Genomic DNA, 16,316 nt, shown 5'->3' with positions numbered 1-16,316 from the left:
CTGCATGCTTTATTTTGACTGGAAATTAAGGTCACGCAAACTTAAATCCGTCACCTAACTCTATTAAACCCTGTCTGGGCCCAGACCTCTTATTGAGGTTTCTCATGTGATATCAAGAGCTGTCCACTATACTGGATGTGATACAACCACTGGTTGCTAGGGAAAAATGTGCTTTTCTGACAGGTTGCCAATGGTTCCTGCAGGTTGATGGCTGTCGCTGGGTGAAATCAGTTGCAAAGAAGGTGCTGCACCAAAAACCTCCCTGCAGGTCACCTTTAGTTTTTCATGTTTGTCTGCAAATACTCCAACAACTAGCCAAGCAGCAGTAAAACTTAAAGAAACATAAACCAGAAATAGTTAGCTGTGCCTTTTGAAATTTGCCGGCTGCAGTGCTGAAGGGCTCCATTTCCAGTTTGCATCGCATTTTTCATTTTCACTGATACTCTGAAAGCAGCTGGCCAGTATTAGCAGAGCCGAATATTCATTTTTCCCCTCACGACCGGTGGTTGCCAGATGGTCATGGACCAATCTCTAGGCCTGTGTGACTGAGGCCTTATTCACTTGAACCTACATGATCGTCACATGTCCAAAACAGTGAACAAGTGTCCACATGTCTGCAAAACCTCAAATGTTCCAGGACATAGTGACTTTTTTGACAGAACTCTGAATTAGTATATGAAAAAGGTTATTTACATAATATCAGCAACAACATCAACAAAGGTGAAGCAGTCAGACAAAGTATTTCAATACGCCCACATGAATGGAAATCAGAGAGAGTCGCTTCTAATTCAAACCCGCCTGCCTGTGAAGCCACCAGCGTGGGATGTTTTATCTAATACCAAGTCGTGTGAGAACAAACACACTCACAGCTGCTTGCCAGGGTTGAATGAGCCTGCGTCCAGCTCCCGGTCAATGTCAGTGCGTAGGTCCTCCAGGGCCCCGTCGTCCCCAAAAGCACCCCACTCAGTATTTACACACATCCGCCCCTCGTCACCATCCAGAACACCAATGTTTCTCATCTGCTCCATGTAGCAAGCGTTGGTCCCCGTTCCTTGAGAAAAAAGATTTCACTGCAACAACTCTGTCAGTAACTATATAACGACTAACTGAGAGGTCGGCTGGGCTTAGTGGGCACATTTAAGATTACACTTACAAGATGAGTGTGAAAGCACCTGTGCTCACTCCTCTCCCCCAGTTTGTATATATTTTTACAATACAAGTTACAAATACTATAACAATAATATCACACTTTGCAGCAGAAACTGCATCTGAATGAAATCCATTAAGGAAAAATTTAATAGAGATGAATAAGAAACTTCAGCAGGGAAATTTCTTTTTTTGAGTGCAACAGTGAGGTGCCACATGTTCTGGCCTTCAGCATTAAAAGATTTTTTTTTTCATGAACATCGATATTTTTACCCAAGAAGAAAACAGATGGAGCAGTTCATCCATTAGGATGCAGTTTAATGGGTGTTACATCACTGTTGTGTGGTAGAAGTCTCACTGAGCCTCATAATCCATTTATAGTCACTGTTACATTAGACTTACCTACAATGAGGCCAACTTCACAGTGACGGTCATCAAAGCCACAGGTCATCATGGTTCCCACTGTGTCATTGACCACAGACACAATGTCAATGTCAAAGTCCTGCAATGAGAATCTGTTTATTAAAACAAGCTTTCATTTGAATTCACTACTTCTTGCATCACAGTATTTTGGATTTACTTCAGCACTTCATTTTGTTTAATTTACTACACTGAAATCAATCTTTAAGTTTTTATGAGGACATTATGCAGGTGTTTTATCGAAACGTGTTTTCTTGCTGAGGTTTGCTGAGGACATTTGTTTAGTTATTGTGGATGACCTTCCATACTTATAGCTGGAAGTATCATTGATATCTTTAATAGGCACAATGCAGCAGCTCATGCTGTCATTACCCCAGGTCACCTGCACAAGACGCATGTAGTGTTAGCCTGCACAAAAAGATCTTTTCTTCCAAGTTATTAGAGCCTGAGCATTCACATTGCGAAGGCTCTATTGTATCTGCTCCATTTATTTAATATCAGTCCTCCCTTAGAGTACACGATTTGCATACGAGCTCCAACCAGGATGCTCTTTGGCACTGTGTGTTCCCGTAGAAACCAAAGCAAACTCTCACATTGTACCATTTGTACTTTTTTACCATTTGCTGCTCCAAAAGAGCCAGTGTGAATTACTTGTAAGTTTGTTGTCAACAGACACTAAATATCTTGTTTGAGGTGAGCCAAGCCTCACGTATACTCAGAATTCACCATAAACTCTAGTTTTGGCACTGGGTTCAGTCCTTACTCCTTTTCCCCATGTATGCATGCTCATGAAGATGATTCATAAAGCCCCTGGATACGTGAAAATTATCAACTTGCATGGACATGTTTGCAGTCTCACAGCAAACAGTGTGGCAGATGTATAGCAGAACAAGTCAGGCCGGTGGTTTTCATTTGTCTACTCATGTTGTTCTGAGTCTTTCCACTACTTCAGCCAGCTTACTGAAGAAATTAGAAAGGCTTTGAGAAGTGATGGTTGATCTGCTCATCTGCTCTGTTATATGCTCTTCATCATCCAACCAATGACAAGGAGTCAGTGGTTGAATGATTTTGATCACTGCCAAGATGGGCATGCTTCTTCTTGACTTGTTTGATTTAACGATTAGAACGATTTGGTCATGAAACAGTGGAGTAAAACGAGCACGCTTGCCTTGTGGTGTCAGGCGTGTTTTGAGATCATGTTGCAAAGTTTCCTCACACTATAATCAGACAGGATCAGAGAAACAACACCTCTACACTGAGTTTCTCATGTGTGCCCAAGTCTATCTTTTCCTGCAGGTTGAGGAATAAGCACTGATGAACCACATTATTAGGTACACCTGTTCAAACTCCTGTTAATGCAAATATTCAGTGTGCCAAGCAGCTAATACATTAGCATCGTTCACCATAGCATAGTTGTGCCAGGCTGACTGGTCAGAGGTTACAGTTTACACAGCAAAGCTTAAAATCTGATATATTGTCTAATGGTTTGGGTTTTTTCCCGGGACATGAAACATAAAAAGATTTTTCTACTATGTGTTACGTGTAATTATTTAGCAGTCCTCACTTAATTAGTGAATTAATTAGTCATCTACAGCAGTGTTTCCCAACCACTGTGCTGCGGCAAATAGGATTGCCGTGAGAAATGATCAGGTGTGCTGTGGAAGATTATCTGGTTCCACCTGATTAGTACACCAAGCGGCTGGTGTGAGTCACGGGCAGAACAACTATAATGTCTTCCACTAGAGGGCAGTACAACAACCTGCTGTAATTAATCGGTTGCCAACTGCCAGTAAAACAGAAGAAGAAGAAGGGGGCAAAGAAGAAATTGCATAAAGTCATACTGTGAGTGAGACAACGCAGCGTGTAATAGCAATAAATCAATATTTGAAAAGAAAAAGTAGTCATTCTGACCTGGTTCTGGAGAAAATTCAGACCCAGATGAAGGCCCTAGCATGAGCAAGCCAATTCCACTATCCCTGGTGCGCAGGGAAAAATGATCAATATGCTTTTTGTGACATTTTTGTTTGGTGGTGTGCCATGTGATTTTTCTAATGTGAAATATGTGCTGTGGCTCCAAAAGGTTGAGAAACACTGATCTACAGCAGTGGCACCCAAGCATTTTAGCACCACGGACCAGTTTATGTCCGATAATATTTTCACGGACCGGACTTTAAGGCGTTGCGGATAAATCCCAAAAAAACCCCCCAAAAAAACCCAAAACAAACCAGTACCGGTACCGAAAAACAAAGATTTCTTCATAACACACGGGCAAAGACCCAGGGAAACCGAGTTAACGATAAATATGATTTAAAAAAATAAATAAATAACGTTAAAAACCCTGAAAACCATACATTTCACACCCGAGCCTCAACTCTTGCAGCCCGGTAATAAACGACTCACGGACCAGTGGTTGGGGACCGCTGATCTACAGTATATCTGTCTCAACTTTCTGTTGTATTCCTGCTGTTTCAAAAATGATACAAACAGGAACGCTGCACAGTGCCCTCTGGTGGACAAAGTATGAAAAACCAACATTCATAACATGGTTGAAGGGTGTTTCTCCCATCTTGTCCTTACAACCTTTCATAAAGAGTTGTAAATGAGTTTAAAGAAGGGTGGAGTTTTCTGCTCTACACACTGTGGGCCTCTTGTTACTTGCTAGTTAAACTTCCTTTAAACACCACAGTAGCTGAGGTATTGTTGCTGATCCCTGATCCATCCCTGTATGAACACAGTACGCCCACCTTCTGATGGCTGCTTCCCACACATTAACATGTCATGTTTCAAAGCTCAGATCATCCTAAATTCGTTTTCTTGAATATGACACTGATTTCACTGTACCCAAATGGCCTCCACAGTCACCAGATCTCAATCGAATAGAGTAACTATGGGAATGCAGGAGAACAGAACTTTGCATTACAGATATGTAGCCGGGAAATCTGGAGAAACTGTGATGATATCACGGGAGTTCCTGACGATTGCTGAATCTATGCCATCAAGAATTAAGTTCTGAAAGCAAAAGGACGTCCAAACTAGTACTACTAAGGTGTGCCTAACACAGTGGCAAGCCAGTGAATGTAACTGCAGCTACACTTAATTAGCACTGTTTCAATACCTTTCCAAATGTTCAAGTGTTTATAAATTTGGATAATTACCCCTCTTTTCTTGATGGATTTTCTCAGAAGGCTGACCACGTCTTGTCCTTCCACCCCACTTGACCTGAAGCCTTTAGTCCAAGACATCAAAACAGCCTGCAGATGGAAAAAAACAACAACAGGACAAGTCAATTAAAAAATAATTTCATGATATATTGCTCAGAGTTGTTACACACCTCATCAACTCACAGAATGCTTGAGTGAATCAACCAAAGTGATTTACAAATCACCTAAAATCTGAAACACACTTCACCGCTGGCTGTAAGAGTCCCCGACTCAGGTGGCAACGCACACTGTGTTAATAATAACTGAACCTGACAACGACTAAATGCTAACTCTTCCCTGTAAAATATGGACATTTAAAACAGCAAAGTAAATAAACAGCAGGTGGTAATTACTCTATAAATCAAAGATAAACATTTATCTTTTTATAAAGTTCCACAACACAGCCTGGTCTGGGACATGAAAGCTGCTCATTCTAACCAGCATTCATTCGGAGAAAAATTAATGAGTATTATCAATAAGAAATTTCAAGCTGGAAGGATTATATTCAGCCCAGAGAGAGTCCACCATGAAGACTTTTAAAATATGTTCACAGTCCAAGCTGATGATGGATCAGTTTGATTTGTGTTGAGGTCATGTGTGAACATGACAGTGAACATGTTACCTCAGGTGACACATTCAGTGCAGGGCTGTGTGCAGCACAGGCAAAAGGAGACTGTGACCTTTCTATTGATGGCATGATTTCAGATTTTGAAATCAGCACAACACTGTGAAACTTCGTGTTTCCCATTTATTTTTTTTATCTGTTAGTCATCAAGTACAAACTACAGACGAATACGAAACAGGAAAGGTCACTTAGCAACTGGCAGCTAGTAATAGAAAAAAAAGCCAGAGTAATTATCTGCTAACTAATAATTTCTCTTTTAAAATGTATGAACTTTGTAAATCTTGTAAAAAAATAAATAAAATAAAATGAAAAACAGAAGACTGAATGCCTCCTCTGTCTGCTGTAACCAGTTTTACTGCATATTTTTAAAATAGCCACAAAAACTTGTGACCATCTTCACTGTAAAAACAGGTTTGTACATTAAATCTAAAATAATATAACAGACAGCATTAAAGTACCAAGTCTCAGCTGTAATATATGCAAAACTGTGTCTGAAAGTACTGGAACAGTTTGGTCACTAAAACCTTAGGAAGCTGCGTGTCGTTTCAACATATGTTTATGGACAAAGGTGCTCACCTGCGGGTTCAAGCTGAGTGAGTGTTGGATATTAGGCTGTGGTGGAGTTATCTGTCAATTTGAGAAGTTAAAAAAAAAAAAAAAGTAAAAATGTGAAGAACAAATTGTCTAAAAAAATTGTAAAAAAATAAATAAATAAATAAAAACAAATAAAAACCAAGAAAAAAAAAGAAAAATCTACAAGAAACATCAGTTTGTGTCATCTGTTGCACAAGGGTGCACAGACAAAGTAGAAAATAGCAAAAAGCTGAGGAAGTCTTCTCCATGGTGGACAAAAAAACCCCCAAAAAAACCCAAAAACCTTTTGAGTACACGGGGGGGGAAAAAGCTCCTGAAGATGTACACTTAGGGCCAATTTACAAAAACATCCACCCTCCATAAACCGAATTTCTACTGATGAATTAAAATGAGCTTCCTTTAAAAAGATGGAAAGAGAAAAAACTGAATTGAAGGGGAAAAAAGTCTCATAACCCAAACCATTATTTTAAGTATAGAAGTGGTTTTGGAAAAGCATAGGAGGTTGGCTGTATGTCAAATTAGAACTGTGATATTGTCATTTATTGAATATTTCACTGCTGATGGAAGCAACAGGTAAAATGCACAATGACACAAAAGCATCGTGCGTGCTAAGAATCAGCTAGATTCTTTAAATATTATACAATTAAGCATTAAAAACATGTGGCCAAAGCAAACAAAGGGCTTTTTAGCATGATTGCTTTAAATTGCAGCACTTGCTGCTCAATTTAGAAACAAGGATGGAAACTCCAATATCAGTAAATGTTGAAGATGTTTGCAACTTATTGAGTGAAGTGAGCTGTTATAATAATGGCAAATGTGTTGTGTTAAAACTGTTACATATATCACACAGCTGTTCCCTTACTTACACAAACTGAGACTTGGCACTTTAATGTAGTAAAATAAAGAAATAAATCAACATGAACACAAAGAGCAAGTGTCCAGATACTCACAGACTGGACCGCATCACTTTTTGCACAGGAAAAGAAGAGTTAGAAAGAATGCCAACGTAATAACCCAAGAAAAGCAGCAGTGTGATGAAGCCCTCACTGACTGCTGCAAGTAAAAGCTGACAGCAGAGGACCATTAGAGAAACTTCACGCTATTTTCAATACCTTGAAAGAACAAAAAATAAAGGCCCAGTTCATGCAACAGCAGAGCAACGCTGCTCTCCGCATCCCCTTCTTCGTCCAGACAAGAAAGGTTATCAGATGACCAACCAAGCGTACAGACAAGACGTTTCTAAAAACCAGATATCTCCCTGCTACAGATAGGAGCCACAGATCTGGAAAGGCAACACTTTAAAGGAGATATCTAGGGGTGACCGTGGCTCAGGGGATTGGGAAGTTCTGTAACCGGAAGGTTGCCGGTTCGATCCCCCTGCTCTCTGGTCGTTGTGGCCAGAGGGGCCGATGGCGCAATATGGCAGCCTCGCTTCTGTCAGTCTGCCCCAGGTGTGGCTAAAACTGTAGCTTGCCTCCACCAGTGTGTGAATGTGAGAGTGAATGAATAGTGGAATTGTAAAGCGCTTTGGGTGCCTAGAAAAGCGCTATATAAATGCTAGATTTGGCACGATACCACTTTTTTATGTCCGATACCGATTTCATAAATTTGGATATCTGCCGATACCGATATGAATCCGATATAGTGTGTTTTTTAATCATTTAAAACTGTTTTTTTAATATCTTGCTGCTTTTTGTATAAGTTAATACTCAAGTTAAAAAAAAACAAAACAAAAACACTAAAGCTATTCTGTTATACCTGTATGCAAAAAATACACTGCACCCAAAATATTTCATAGTTCAGCAAAACTGATCAATCTAATAAACTTAAACCTTCCTATTCTGGTATTTTAAAGAGTACTCAGCAGAAATATTAAGCAACCTAACCAATAGGGTTCTAAAACTCCCAGCAAAAAAAAAAAAAAGGGAACCCACCTCATGATGTTTAATCGACGTAATCAACTTTAATTTGATGCAGTGTGAAAAAAAAATGCACAGAAATCAATTATTTTTCAAGAATAATTAAATAGATTCAACATCTTTCTTCAACAGAATTGCAGACTGCACAGATCGCACCTTCCCAAAGGAAAAAGTAGTAAAGCTTACTAGGGTATATTAGACTTAACAGTTACTATATACAGTAATGGACTTCTATACATTTTACATCAGATTAAAACTTTGTATAACATTGTAAGATTCAGATAATTATTTATTAAAAGCTCGACATTTTAAATGAGAATAAGAAAGAAAAGTATGTTTCTGTGCCCCCTTTTCAATGTTCATGGCCTGTCGGCCCCCCTGGCTACACTTTGCTAGGTCCGTCCCTGCACAGTTACCAGCCGTCAGCTACATAGAAAAAGATCCTGGTGTAGAAAGTAATATTAAATAAATTCTAACAACAGCTTATCAAGCTTAAACGTGCTGCTGTTGTTCAGCCGCTGGTTTCGTCTTTCTGGCGCGAAGTGGGCCAAAAACAAAGAAGAGAGACGATCAGCTGATCATTAATCAGTTTCACGATTGAAGTAGCAGCAAGGAGAGGCAGTCGCTCCATATATCGGTTGTTAAGCTTAACGTGGGAATGCTTTACAAACATTCAGAGATGAACTTACACACTTGCTTTACTTCTCTGTGGGATAACTTCCTCGGAGATGAAATGCTGGTTTGGTAGGGAGGCTACAAATACACACAGCCGCTCTATCACGTGACCACACTGCTCAGATGTGCTACGGTTATGAGCCGAGTTACGCCGTGTTGCAAGTTTTGTGAGGTGCTTTTTTGATATTTAATGGATCGATTACATTTTTTATTTCTCTCCGATATCCGATCCAGTAATTTACGTCAGTATCGGACCGATACGATACGTAATATTGGATCGGTCCATCTCTAATAAATGCAATCCATTAATCCATTAATATATCTGCTACCATACTTTAGGTATAAAGTATGGTAGCAGTTTGAACTTCTGAAGAGGTCAAAAACAAAAATCTGACTCATAGAAACAACTAAAATGCCAAACTTGAAATGGTAACAGTAATTGTGTTATTTTATCATTAATTTATTTTAAACAATTTCAACTCTTTATACATCTAAACACAGAAAAAAAGAGTTCTACTTAAACATAAATACAAGAAAGAAATTAACTGAATTGAATCTTTATTGAAATCCATCCAAATCTGTGATTTGAGGGCAGAACTTTTAAATCACTCACCTCATCCAACTTAGTCTGCTGGCAGGGAAACGAGAAGGTGAAGCCCAGAGGAAGCTTTTTGTCCTTCATGCCCATCTTGTCCAGATAGTTAGCCAGACAAGCAGCTATGTGGTCAAAAAACTACAAGAGAAGAAAGGTCAATTTTCTTATTAACTGCAAGATAAAAAAATCTTTAATTGTCCATACATGTGTGCATTGTTCATCCAACTAGCAATGCTGCTGGTGTAACGAACCATGTGATACATTATTACGAGTCCTGAAGCCGTTTAAATCCTACTAACATCACTTCATCACATCTTTGCTATGGCAATTGTAAACAACATCTCAACTCAGGCATGCAATAAAGAAAGCTTTCAAAGGACTTTACAGTTCAACACCTTGAATTAAGTAGCTTGTAGAAGCACAAGTAGCAGCAATAAGCTGAAGTAATAGTTTCCTGTGTGACTTTATCAACATTTTTGTGGAGGAATTTCGTCCCACTCTACTTTACATTGGCATTCCTTTATGCACAGCTCAAGACTACAGTTTGGTCCATTTCAAAACCTTGACTCTTTTTCAGGCATTTTGTTGGAAATTTCCAGCTGTTTGTGGGATCATTGTCCTGCTGCAAGTTTCAGCCGAGCTTTAGCTGTCAGACAGATGGCTTGAATACTTTGGTATACGGAGGAGTTCATGGCTAACTCAATGACTGGAAAGTGCCCAGGTCCTGTTGCTGCAAAACAAGCCCACATCAAGCCCAATGCTTGACGGTGGTATAATGGTGTTATTGCTGATGTGTCTGGTTTTTGCCAAATGTGGCACTGTGTATTATGGCAGAACTTCTCCTTTTTTGTTTTCATCGGACCAAAGGACATTGCTACGCATTTACAAATACCTGCATGGAAAAGTTCTTAATCTGCACAAAAAATGGCTTAACACGCAAAACCACTGTGAGATTTTGACAAGTGAGCAACATCCAATTTTGCTCTTGCAACCATGTTAAACTCATTCTAATACAACAGCTTTGTGTTTGTTGCCTGCAGTCTGCATCATTTTAAAGACTTTTGTTCAAATTTCCTAAAGAAAAACACATCCATTCATTTGTTTGTACACATAGTTAGAGGCACTTTTAAATGTAATCATAAAGTACAAACAAATCCAGGTACAAGTATATTTATAAACACCAGGTTTATTTATGATTTATCTACAGTTTTGTGCGAACACACATGAGTAAATATGTTTTATTGCTCCAGCAGAGCTTTTCTACTGATAATCTACTGATAATCTTTCCAAAGAAGTCATACTTGTTCAGTCTTTTTCTAACTGTACTGACACAAACTTTAACATTTAACATGCTAAATGAGCCCTGCAGAGTCTGGCGTGTAGCTCTTAATAAACAGTGGCATGAATCTGCTAGGAAACCCACTCCTGGGAAGATTGTGGCCCTGTGTTAACACACACCTGGTTCCTCCACAGCAGAAAACTCTCAAAACTTCTGCTTTTATGGAGAAACAATTAAATAAGCACATTTGATTGGTTTGCAGTAATGCTCTCCTTTAATGCTCAGTAGTATGATGTTAAATGCAAAACAAAATTACACAACATTAAAATAAAACGCGAGGATTTTTTTGTCACTCTAAAACAAACAAAGGATAATTATACATGCCTAACTGTTATTGCAATATTATTAAAATTTATAAACCAAGCATTTGATCTCTTTCATGCACTGAGTTCAGTTCAACAGTCTTAAAAAAGCGACACTGAGGTTGTTAATTAGTGTGTTGTTTTGGTTTTCATGTTGAGCTACATCAGTGGTTCCCAAACCTTTTTTTGCTAGGCACCCCTTTGTTTTACAAGAAAAAATGGCTTTGGCTTAGAATGAAGTTGGTTTGGAAACATATTCAGCTATACTTCATCTCCTGCTTTGCGTTTGTGTAGGCGCCCCGTGCTAGCAGTGTCCAAGCGTTGTTTTTGTTTTTTTCCCTTTTCATACCGCGCCCCCCCCCCCTGCAATAGTCCCACACTTTGGGAAGGTCTGAGCTACATGATTTAGGCCACCTGTGGTTTTCGGGGGAGATGGCGCTCTCTTTAATTTAGTGGTGATTAGGGATGGGTATTGATAAGATTTTCACGATTCCGATTCCATTTTCGATTCTGTTTAACGATTCGATTCTTTATCGATTCTTTTCGATTTTTAAAAAGGAGAACACTAAGGTCGATAGCTTAGAACTTTGTTTTATATCTTCTCTTTGAACAAGATAGAAATTTAGGAGTAACATGGCCTTACAAACCCAACAGTGAGATCTTAAGAGATCCAGCCTATCGGCTCTTCAATGGGGTGTCACAGGGTCCCCAGGAAAAAAAATTGTAAATGTAAAATAATAAAATAAATATTCTTCTGTAGCAATAACAAAGTATAACATAAATTATTCTGTAGCAATTACACAAGAATATCCAGTAATGTCCCTGCCTACAATTAAACACATTCACTTACCGAAAATCGGGGGCATCTGCTGTGGCAAATGGGTGCAAGCCTTTTACCACAAACTTAGTCACTGCTGGTGACATTCGTCTATCCTGGCCTGAAAGGAGACGCTACGGTAGACTGCAGCGAGAACTGCCAGCATCTGAGCCAGACTCTGTCTGTCTCATCATGGTCACCTAAATGCACAGTAATGGCAGGTCTTGAAGATCGGAACATAAATGCACTAGTTGACATTCACCTGCGTTAAGGAGGTGCATACGTCCGCTGCTGTGGTTGAGTGGGCTAAGATCCCATAATGACTGCTAGATACGTGCACTGAGTATCTGTCAGAGGTTGCGCCTTGCTCCACTTCCCTAATGAAAGTATTACTAACTTTGCAACGCGTATTGCAAGTGCGCGCTGTTGCGTCCGTTCTCTGTAAAGCAAAGTCCAAATTTAATGAGTTTGAGCGCCTGTCCTGCCAGTGGTAAATGACGCTACCGAATCAGTGTATCACGGGGGCGACTGGAATCGAATAAGGTTGGAATCGTGTTGCAGAAAATGGCAAAACAGCATTCCCAAGGAGAGATGTGAAACTAGTGGGCCAACGCGTTTGCAACAAGCAACCGCTTTTACGATACCTCATCATAGGATGTGATATACAGTGGGGCAAAAAAGTATTTAGTCAGCCACCGATTGTGCAAGTTCCCCCACTTAAAATGATGACAGAGGTCAGTAATTTGCACCAGAGGTACACTTCAACTGTGAGAGACAGAATGTGAAAAAACAATCCATGAATCCACATGGTAGGATTTGTAAAGAATTTATTCGTAAATCTAGGGTGGAAAATAAGTATTTGGTCACCTCAAACAAGGAAAATCTCTGGCTCTCACAGACCTGTAACGTCTTCTGTAAGAAGCTTTTCTGTCCCCCACTCGTTACCTGTATGAATGGCACCTGTTTGAACTCATCATCTGTATAAAAGACACCTGTCCACAGCCTCAAACAGTCAGACTCCAAACTCCGCCATGGCCAAGACCAAAGAGCTTTCGAAGGACACCAGGAAAAGTATTGTAGACCTGCACCAGACTGGGAAGAGTGAATCTACAATAGGCAAGCAGCTTGGTGTGAAAAATCAACTGTGGGAGCAATCATCAGAAAATGGAAGACATACAAGACCACTGATAATTCTCGTCTGGGGCCCACAAGATCTCACCATGTGGATTCATGGATTTTTTTTTTCACATTCTGTCTCTCACAGTTGAAGTGTACCTCTGGTGCAAATTACTGACCTCTGTCATCATTTTAAGTGGGGGAACTTGCACAATCGGTGGCTGACTAAATACTTTTTTGCCCCACTGTAGACTGCATTCTCTTTCTCTTTTAAAGCCCAACCTACTGCTGAGCTTTTTATTTTTCACTCTTCACCTTGCTCCATCCTGAGGCCATGAAAATGGCTGCTTGTGGATGGGGGAATTGCAAGACATTTTGAGTGTTGTGGATACGACACTACAGAAAGCCACAGGCTCAGCAGGGGTTGGCATTCATGATGGTCTTGGCATCTGTCATATTTGTCTGTTTGTTGTGTGATGACCCTGCCAAAACCCAGTCTGCCAGTTTGCAAAAAACTTTTATTTTTCTTTAGTTTCTAACTAACTTTTTTAATATCTAATTTAAATATTTGCAGTTGAGTGTATTTGTATGTCTGACAGCTGTTTTATTTTGCTGTGTCCATGACAATTAGGCCACTGTTAACCTACACAGTTTTATGTTTTGATTTCCTGTGTTTAGCACATTTAGTTTAACTATGATGAAATCTACTACAATGGACCCTCGTTTATCACGAGTGTTACGTTCCAACCTGCGATAGGTGAAATCCACGAAGTAGCCACCTTTGTTTTTTACAATTATTATAGATGTTTTAAGGCTGTCAAACCCCTCACTATATACTTTATACACTTTTCTCATACAGGCGTGAACATTTTCACACTTTTCTCTCTTGTTTAAACACTCTCAAAGCTCAAACCTTTGTAGAAAAATAAGTAAAGTGTTATAGAATGAAACCAAAGATCAAACCCTGTTTTCAGGTCCAGAACATGGGAATAGAGCAGCTGCCAGAGAATTCAACATTAATGAATTATCTGACTGTTTTGTTTTGCTTAATGTGCCTTATAATGTGGTGTGCCTTATGGTCCGAAAAATACGGTAACTTGTACATTCCTTTAGCATGTACAAGTTTTTATGCGATATTAGCATCTTCCTCTGCCTTTTGGGTGCTACTGCAGCTGCCTTTGATGGTGCAAAACGTTTTGTCAACATTGTTGTTTGTTGGAGAGAAAACTTACAAACATACAGTGCAGCACTTCAGAGTCACACTGCTAGCAATCGAAGATTTATGTAAATTTGACAAGCTGAACGCATTCTGTACTGTACAGGAGACATGGAACGAGATTAATTGACGATGGTCTACAGCCAATCAGGACGCAGAACACAGTCCGCTGTAAAAAACAAACAAACCAAAAAAAACCCCAAACAAACATGCAAAATTACGCAAAAAAAAATCTGCGAAACAGCGAGGCCGCAAAAGGTGAACCACTTTATAGCGAGTGACCACTGTATATGAAAAAAGTTTGCTTTATTGCCGTGTGTCATTATTGAACTGAAGCCAAAATACAAAGTGCTGCTAATCAAATGTACTTACAGTGTCTTGCAAAAGTATTCGGCCCCCTTGAACATTCCCACATTTTGTCACATTACAGCCACAAACATGAATCAATTTTATTGGAATTCCACGTGAAAGACCAACACAAAGTGGTGCACACGTGAGAAGTGGAACGAAAATCATACATGATTCCAAACATTTTTTACAAATAAATAACTGCAAAGTGGGGTGTGACGTAATTATTCAGCCCCCTGAGTCAATACTTTGTAGAACCACCTTTTGCTGCAATTACAGCTGCCAGTCTTTTATGTCTCTACCAGCTTTGCACATCTAGAGACTGAAATCTTTGCCCATTCTTCTTTGCAAACAGCTCCAGCTCAGTCAGATTAGATGGACAGCGTTTGTGAACAGCAGTTTTCAGATCTTGCCACAGATTCTCGATTGGATTTAGATCTGGACTTTGACTGGGCCATTCTAACACATGGATATGTTTTGTTTTAAACCACTCCATTATTGTCCTGGCTTTATGTTTAGTGTCGTTGTAAAAAATGTTTGGAATCATGTATGATTTTCGTTCCACTTCTCACGTGTGCACCACTTTGTGTTGGTCTGTCACATGGAATTCCAATAAGATTAATTCATGTTTGTGGCTGTAATGTGACAAAATGTGGGAAGGTTCAAGGGGGCCGAGTACTTTTGCAAGACACTGTAACTGATCATAAGCAAGTGTGAGCCTGTCTATAAAAGCAGAGGTTTTCAGTAGCTTGCTGTCCATTCGTTTGGGAAGGGTTGGAAGGGCATTTCCAAACAATGTGAACTCCTTTTTCTTTCTACAGTGAAAAAGATTATTCACATGGGAAAAACATTCAAGGCAGCTGCCACGCTTCCCAGGGAACATCATAGTAAATTTAATGCTCAGTTTCCCTCAGAGAAAACACAAAACATTTTAGAATCTACAGACCTCAGGTGAGCATGTTCAATGTTAAAGGTCATGACAGCACTATTCGAAAAAGACTGAACAAATATGGCTTGCTTGGAAAGGTTGCCAGGAGAAACATCTCTCTGAAAAGAACATGTGAGCAAACATTAATTTGGCAGAGTTGCAAAGTCAAGGTCATTGCATCAACCATGAACTCCTCTGTATCCAAAAGTTTTCTAAAGTCAACTATAAGGTCATCTGTTAACTACTAGAGCTTGGTCACAGTTGGGTTTTGCAACAGAACAGTGATCCCAAACACAGCAGCATCTCTGCAAGAGAACAGCTGAAAGAGAAAAGAATCAAGGTGTCCCAGGTCAAAGTCCAGTCCTCAACCTTAAGAGAGCGGTTAAGAAATGAACGCCTGCAAAGAGTGGGCCTAAATTCCTCCACAATAATGTGAGAGACTGAAAATTATTATTTTAAGTTATTAATTGGTGGTTCTATAAGTTATTGAATGATGCAGTGTGTGCAGTTTTGCACATGCTGCTTCTGCATTTTGGCTTTGAGCATAAATAATGACAGTATAAAATCTCATGTGTAATTGTTCATCTCAGGTTGTATTTATATCATTCTAGCACACTGTAGGGATCAGAGTTTATTTCATTAGAACTGAAAGGCATAGTCTTTTCTTTTTGCCTGTATAGATGTACTTCAAATAAACTAATGATAATTTAATTGTCATTTTTGGGTTGATGAGGCCAATTTCTCCTGTCAATGTGCTTCTTTCTTCGTACATGGCTCGTAAACCTCAGCGATAGCAAAGCACACGGTAAAAGAAAAAACATAAATTAGCCTTCCATAATGTGGAACGCGTCTTACCTCAGACCCGCTGCCTCTCATGATGTGTTCAGGAATGTCGTAAATCTGACTTTCCATCTCCACTTTTTGCTCGCCGTTACCCATGACTTTGACCAGAAGCACTCGGAAGTTTGATCCACCAAGGTCGAGGGCCAGGAATTGTCCTTGTTCTTTTCAACAAAAGAATAAACCCAGAGTTACATACAGCACAACACTCACAATATTTTATTTATATATATATA

General features: G+C 39.5%; 1 protein-coding gene across 4 annotated transcripts in view; it reads right to left on the bottom strand.

Annotated features, from left to right (window-relative positions):
* The window catches only part of hk2 (hexokinase 2), a 45,832-nt gene that overhangs the window by 22,051 nt on the left and 7,465 nt on the right, over positions 1-16,316 (bottom strand). Inside the window, exons 3-9 of one of the 4 annotated variants that reach the window (XM_042213048.1) lie at positions 16,096-16,244; positions 9,193-9,312; positions 7,920-7,946; positions 5,968-6,018; positions 4,722-4,817; positions 1,549-1,648; positions 868-1,051 (exon numbers count right to left, since the gene is read on the bottom strand). In XM_042213048.1, the coding sequence (XP_042068982.1) occupies positions 868-1,051; positions 1,549-1,648; positions 4,722-4,817; positions 5,968-6,018; positions 7,920-7,946; positions 9,193-9,312; positions 16,096-16,244 (727 nt within the window). The remainder of the gene's footprint in view (positions 1-867; positions 1,052-1,548; positions 1,649-4,721; positions 4,818-5,967; positions 6,019-7,919; positions 7,947-9,192; positions 9,313-16,095; positions 16,245-16,316) is intronic. The other 3 variants (XM_042213050.1, XM_042213049.1, XM_005945118.3) reach the window with 3 other exon arrangements.

The sequence above is a fragment of the Haplochromis burtoni genome, unplaced genomic scaffold (genome assembly GCF_018398535.1).
Source record: "Haplochromis burtoni strain Fernald_Lab_line unplaced genomic scaffold, NCSU_Asbu1 Contig_411, whole genome shotgun sequence".
Classification (NCBI taxonomy): Eukaryota; Metazoa; Chordata; class Actinopteri; order Cichliformes; family Cichlidae; genus Haplochromis; species Haplochromis burtoni.
The sequence above is the reverse complement of the archived record's forward strand: the minus strand, read 5'-3'. Positions and strand labels throughout refer to the sequence as shown.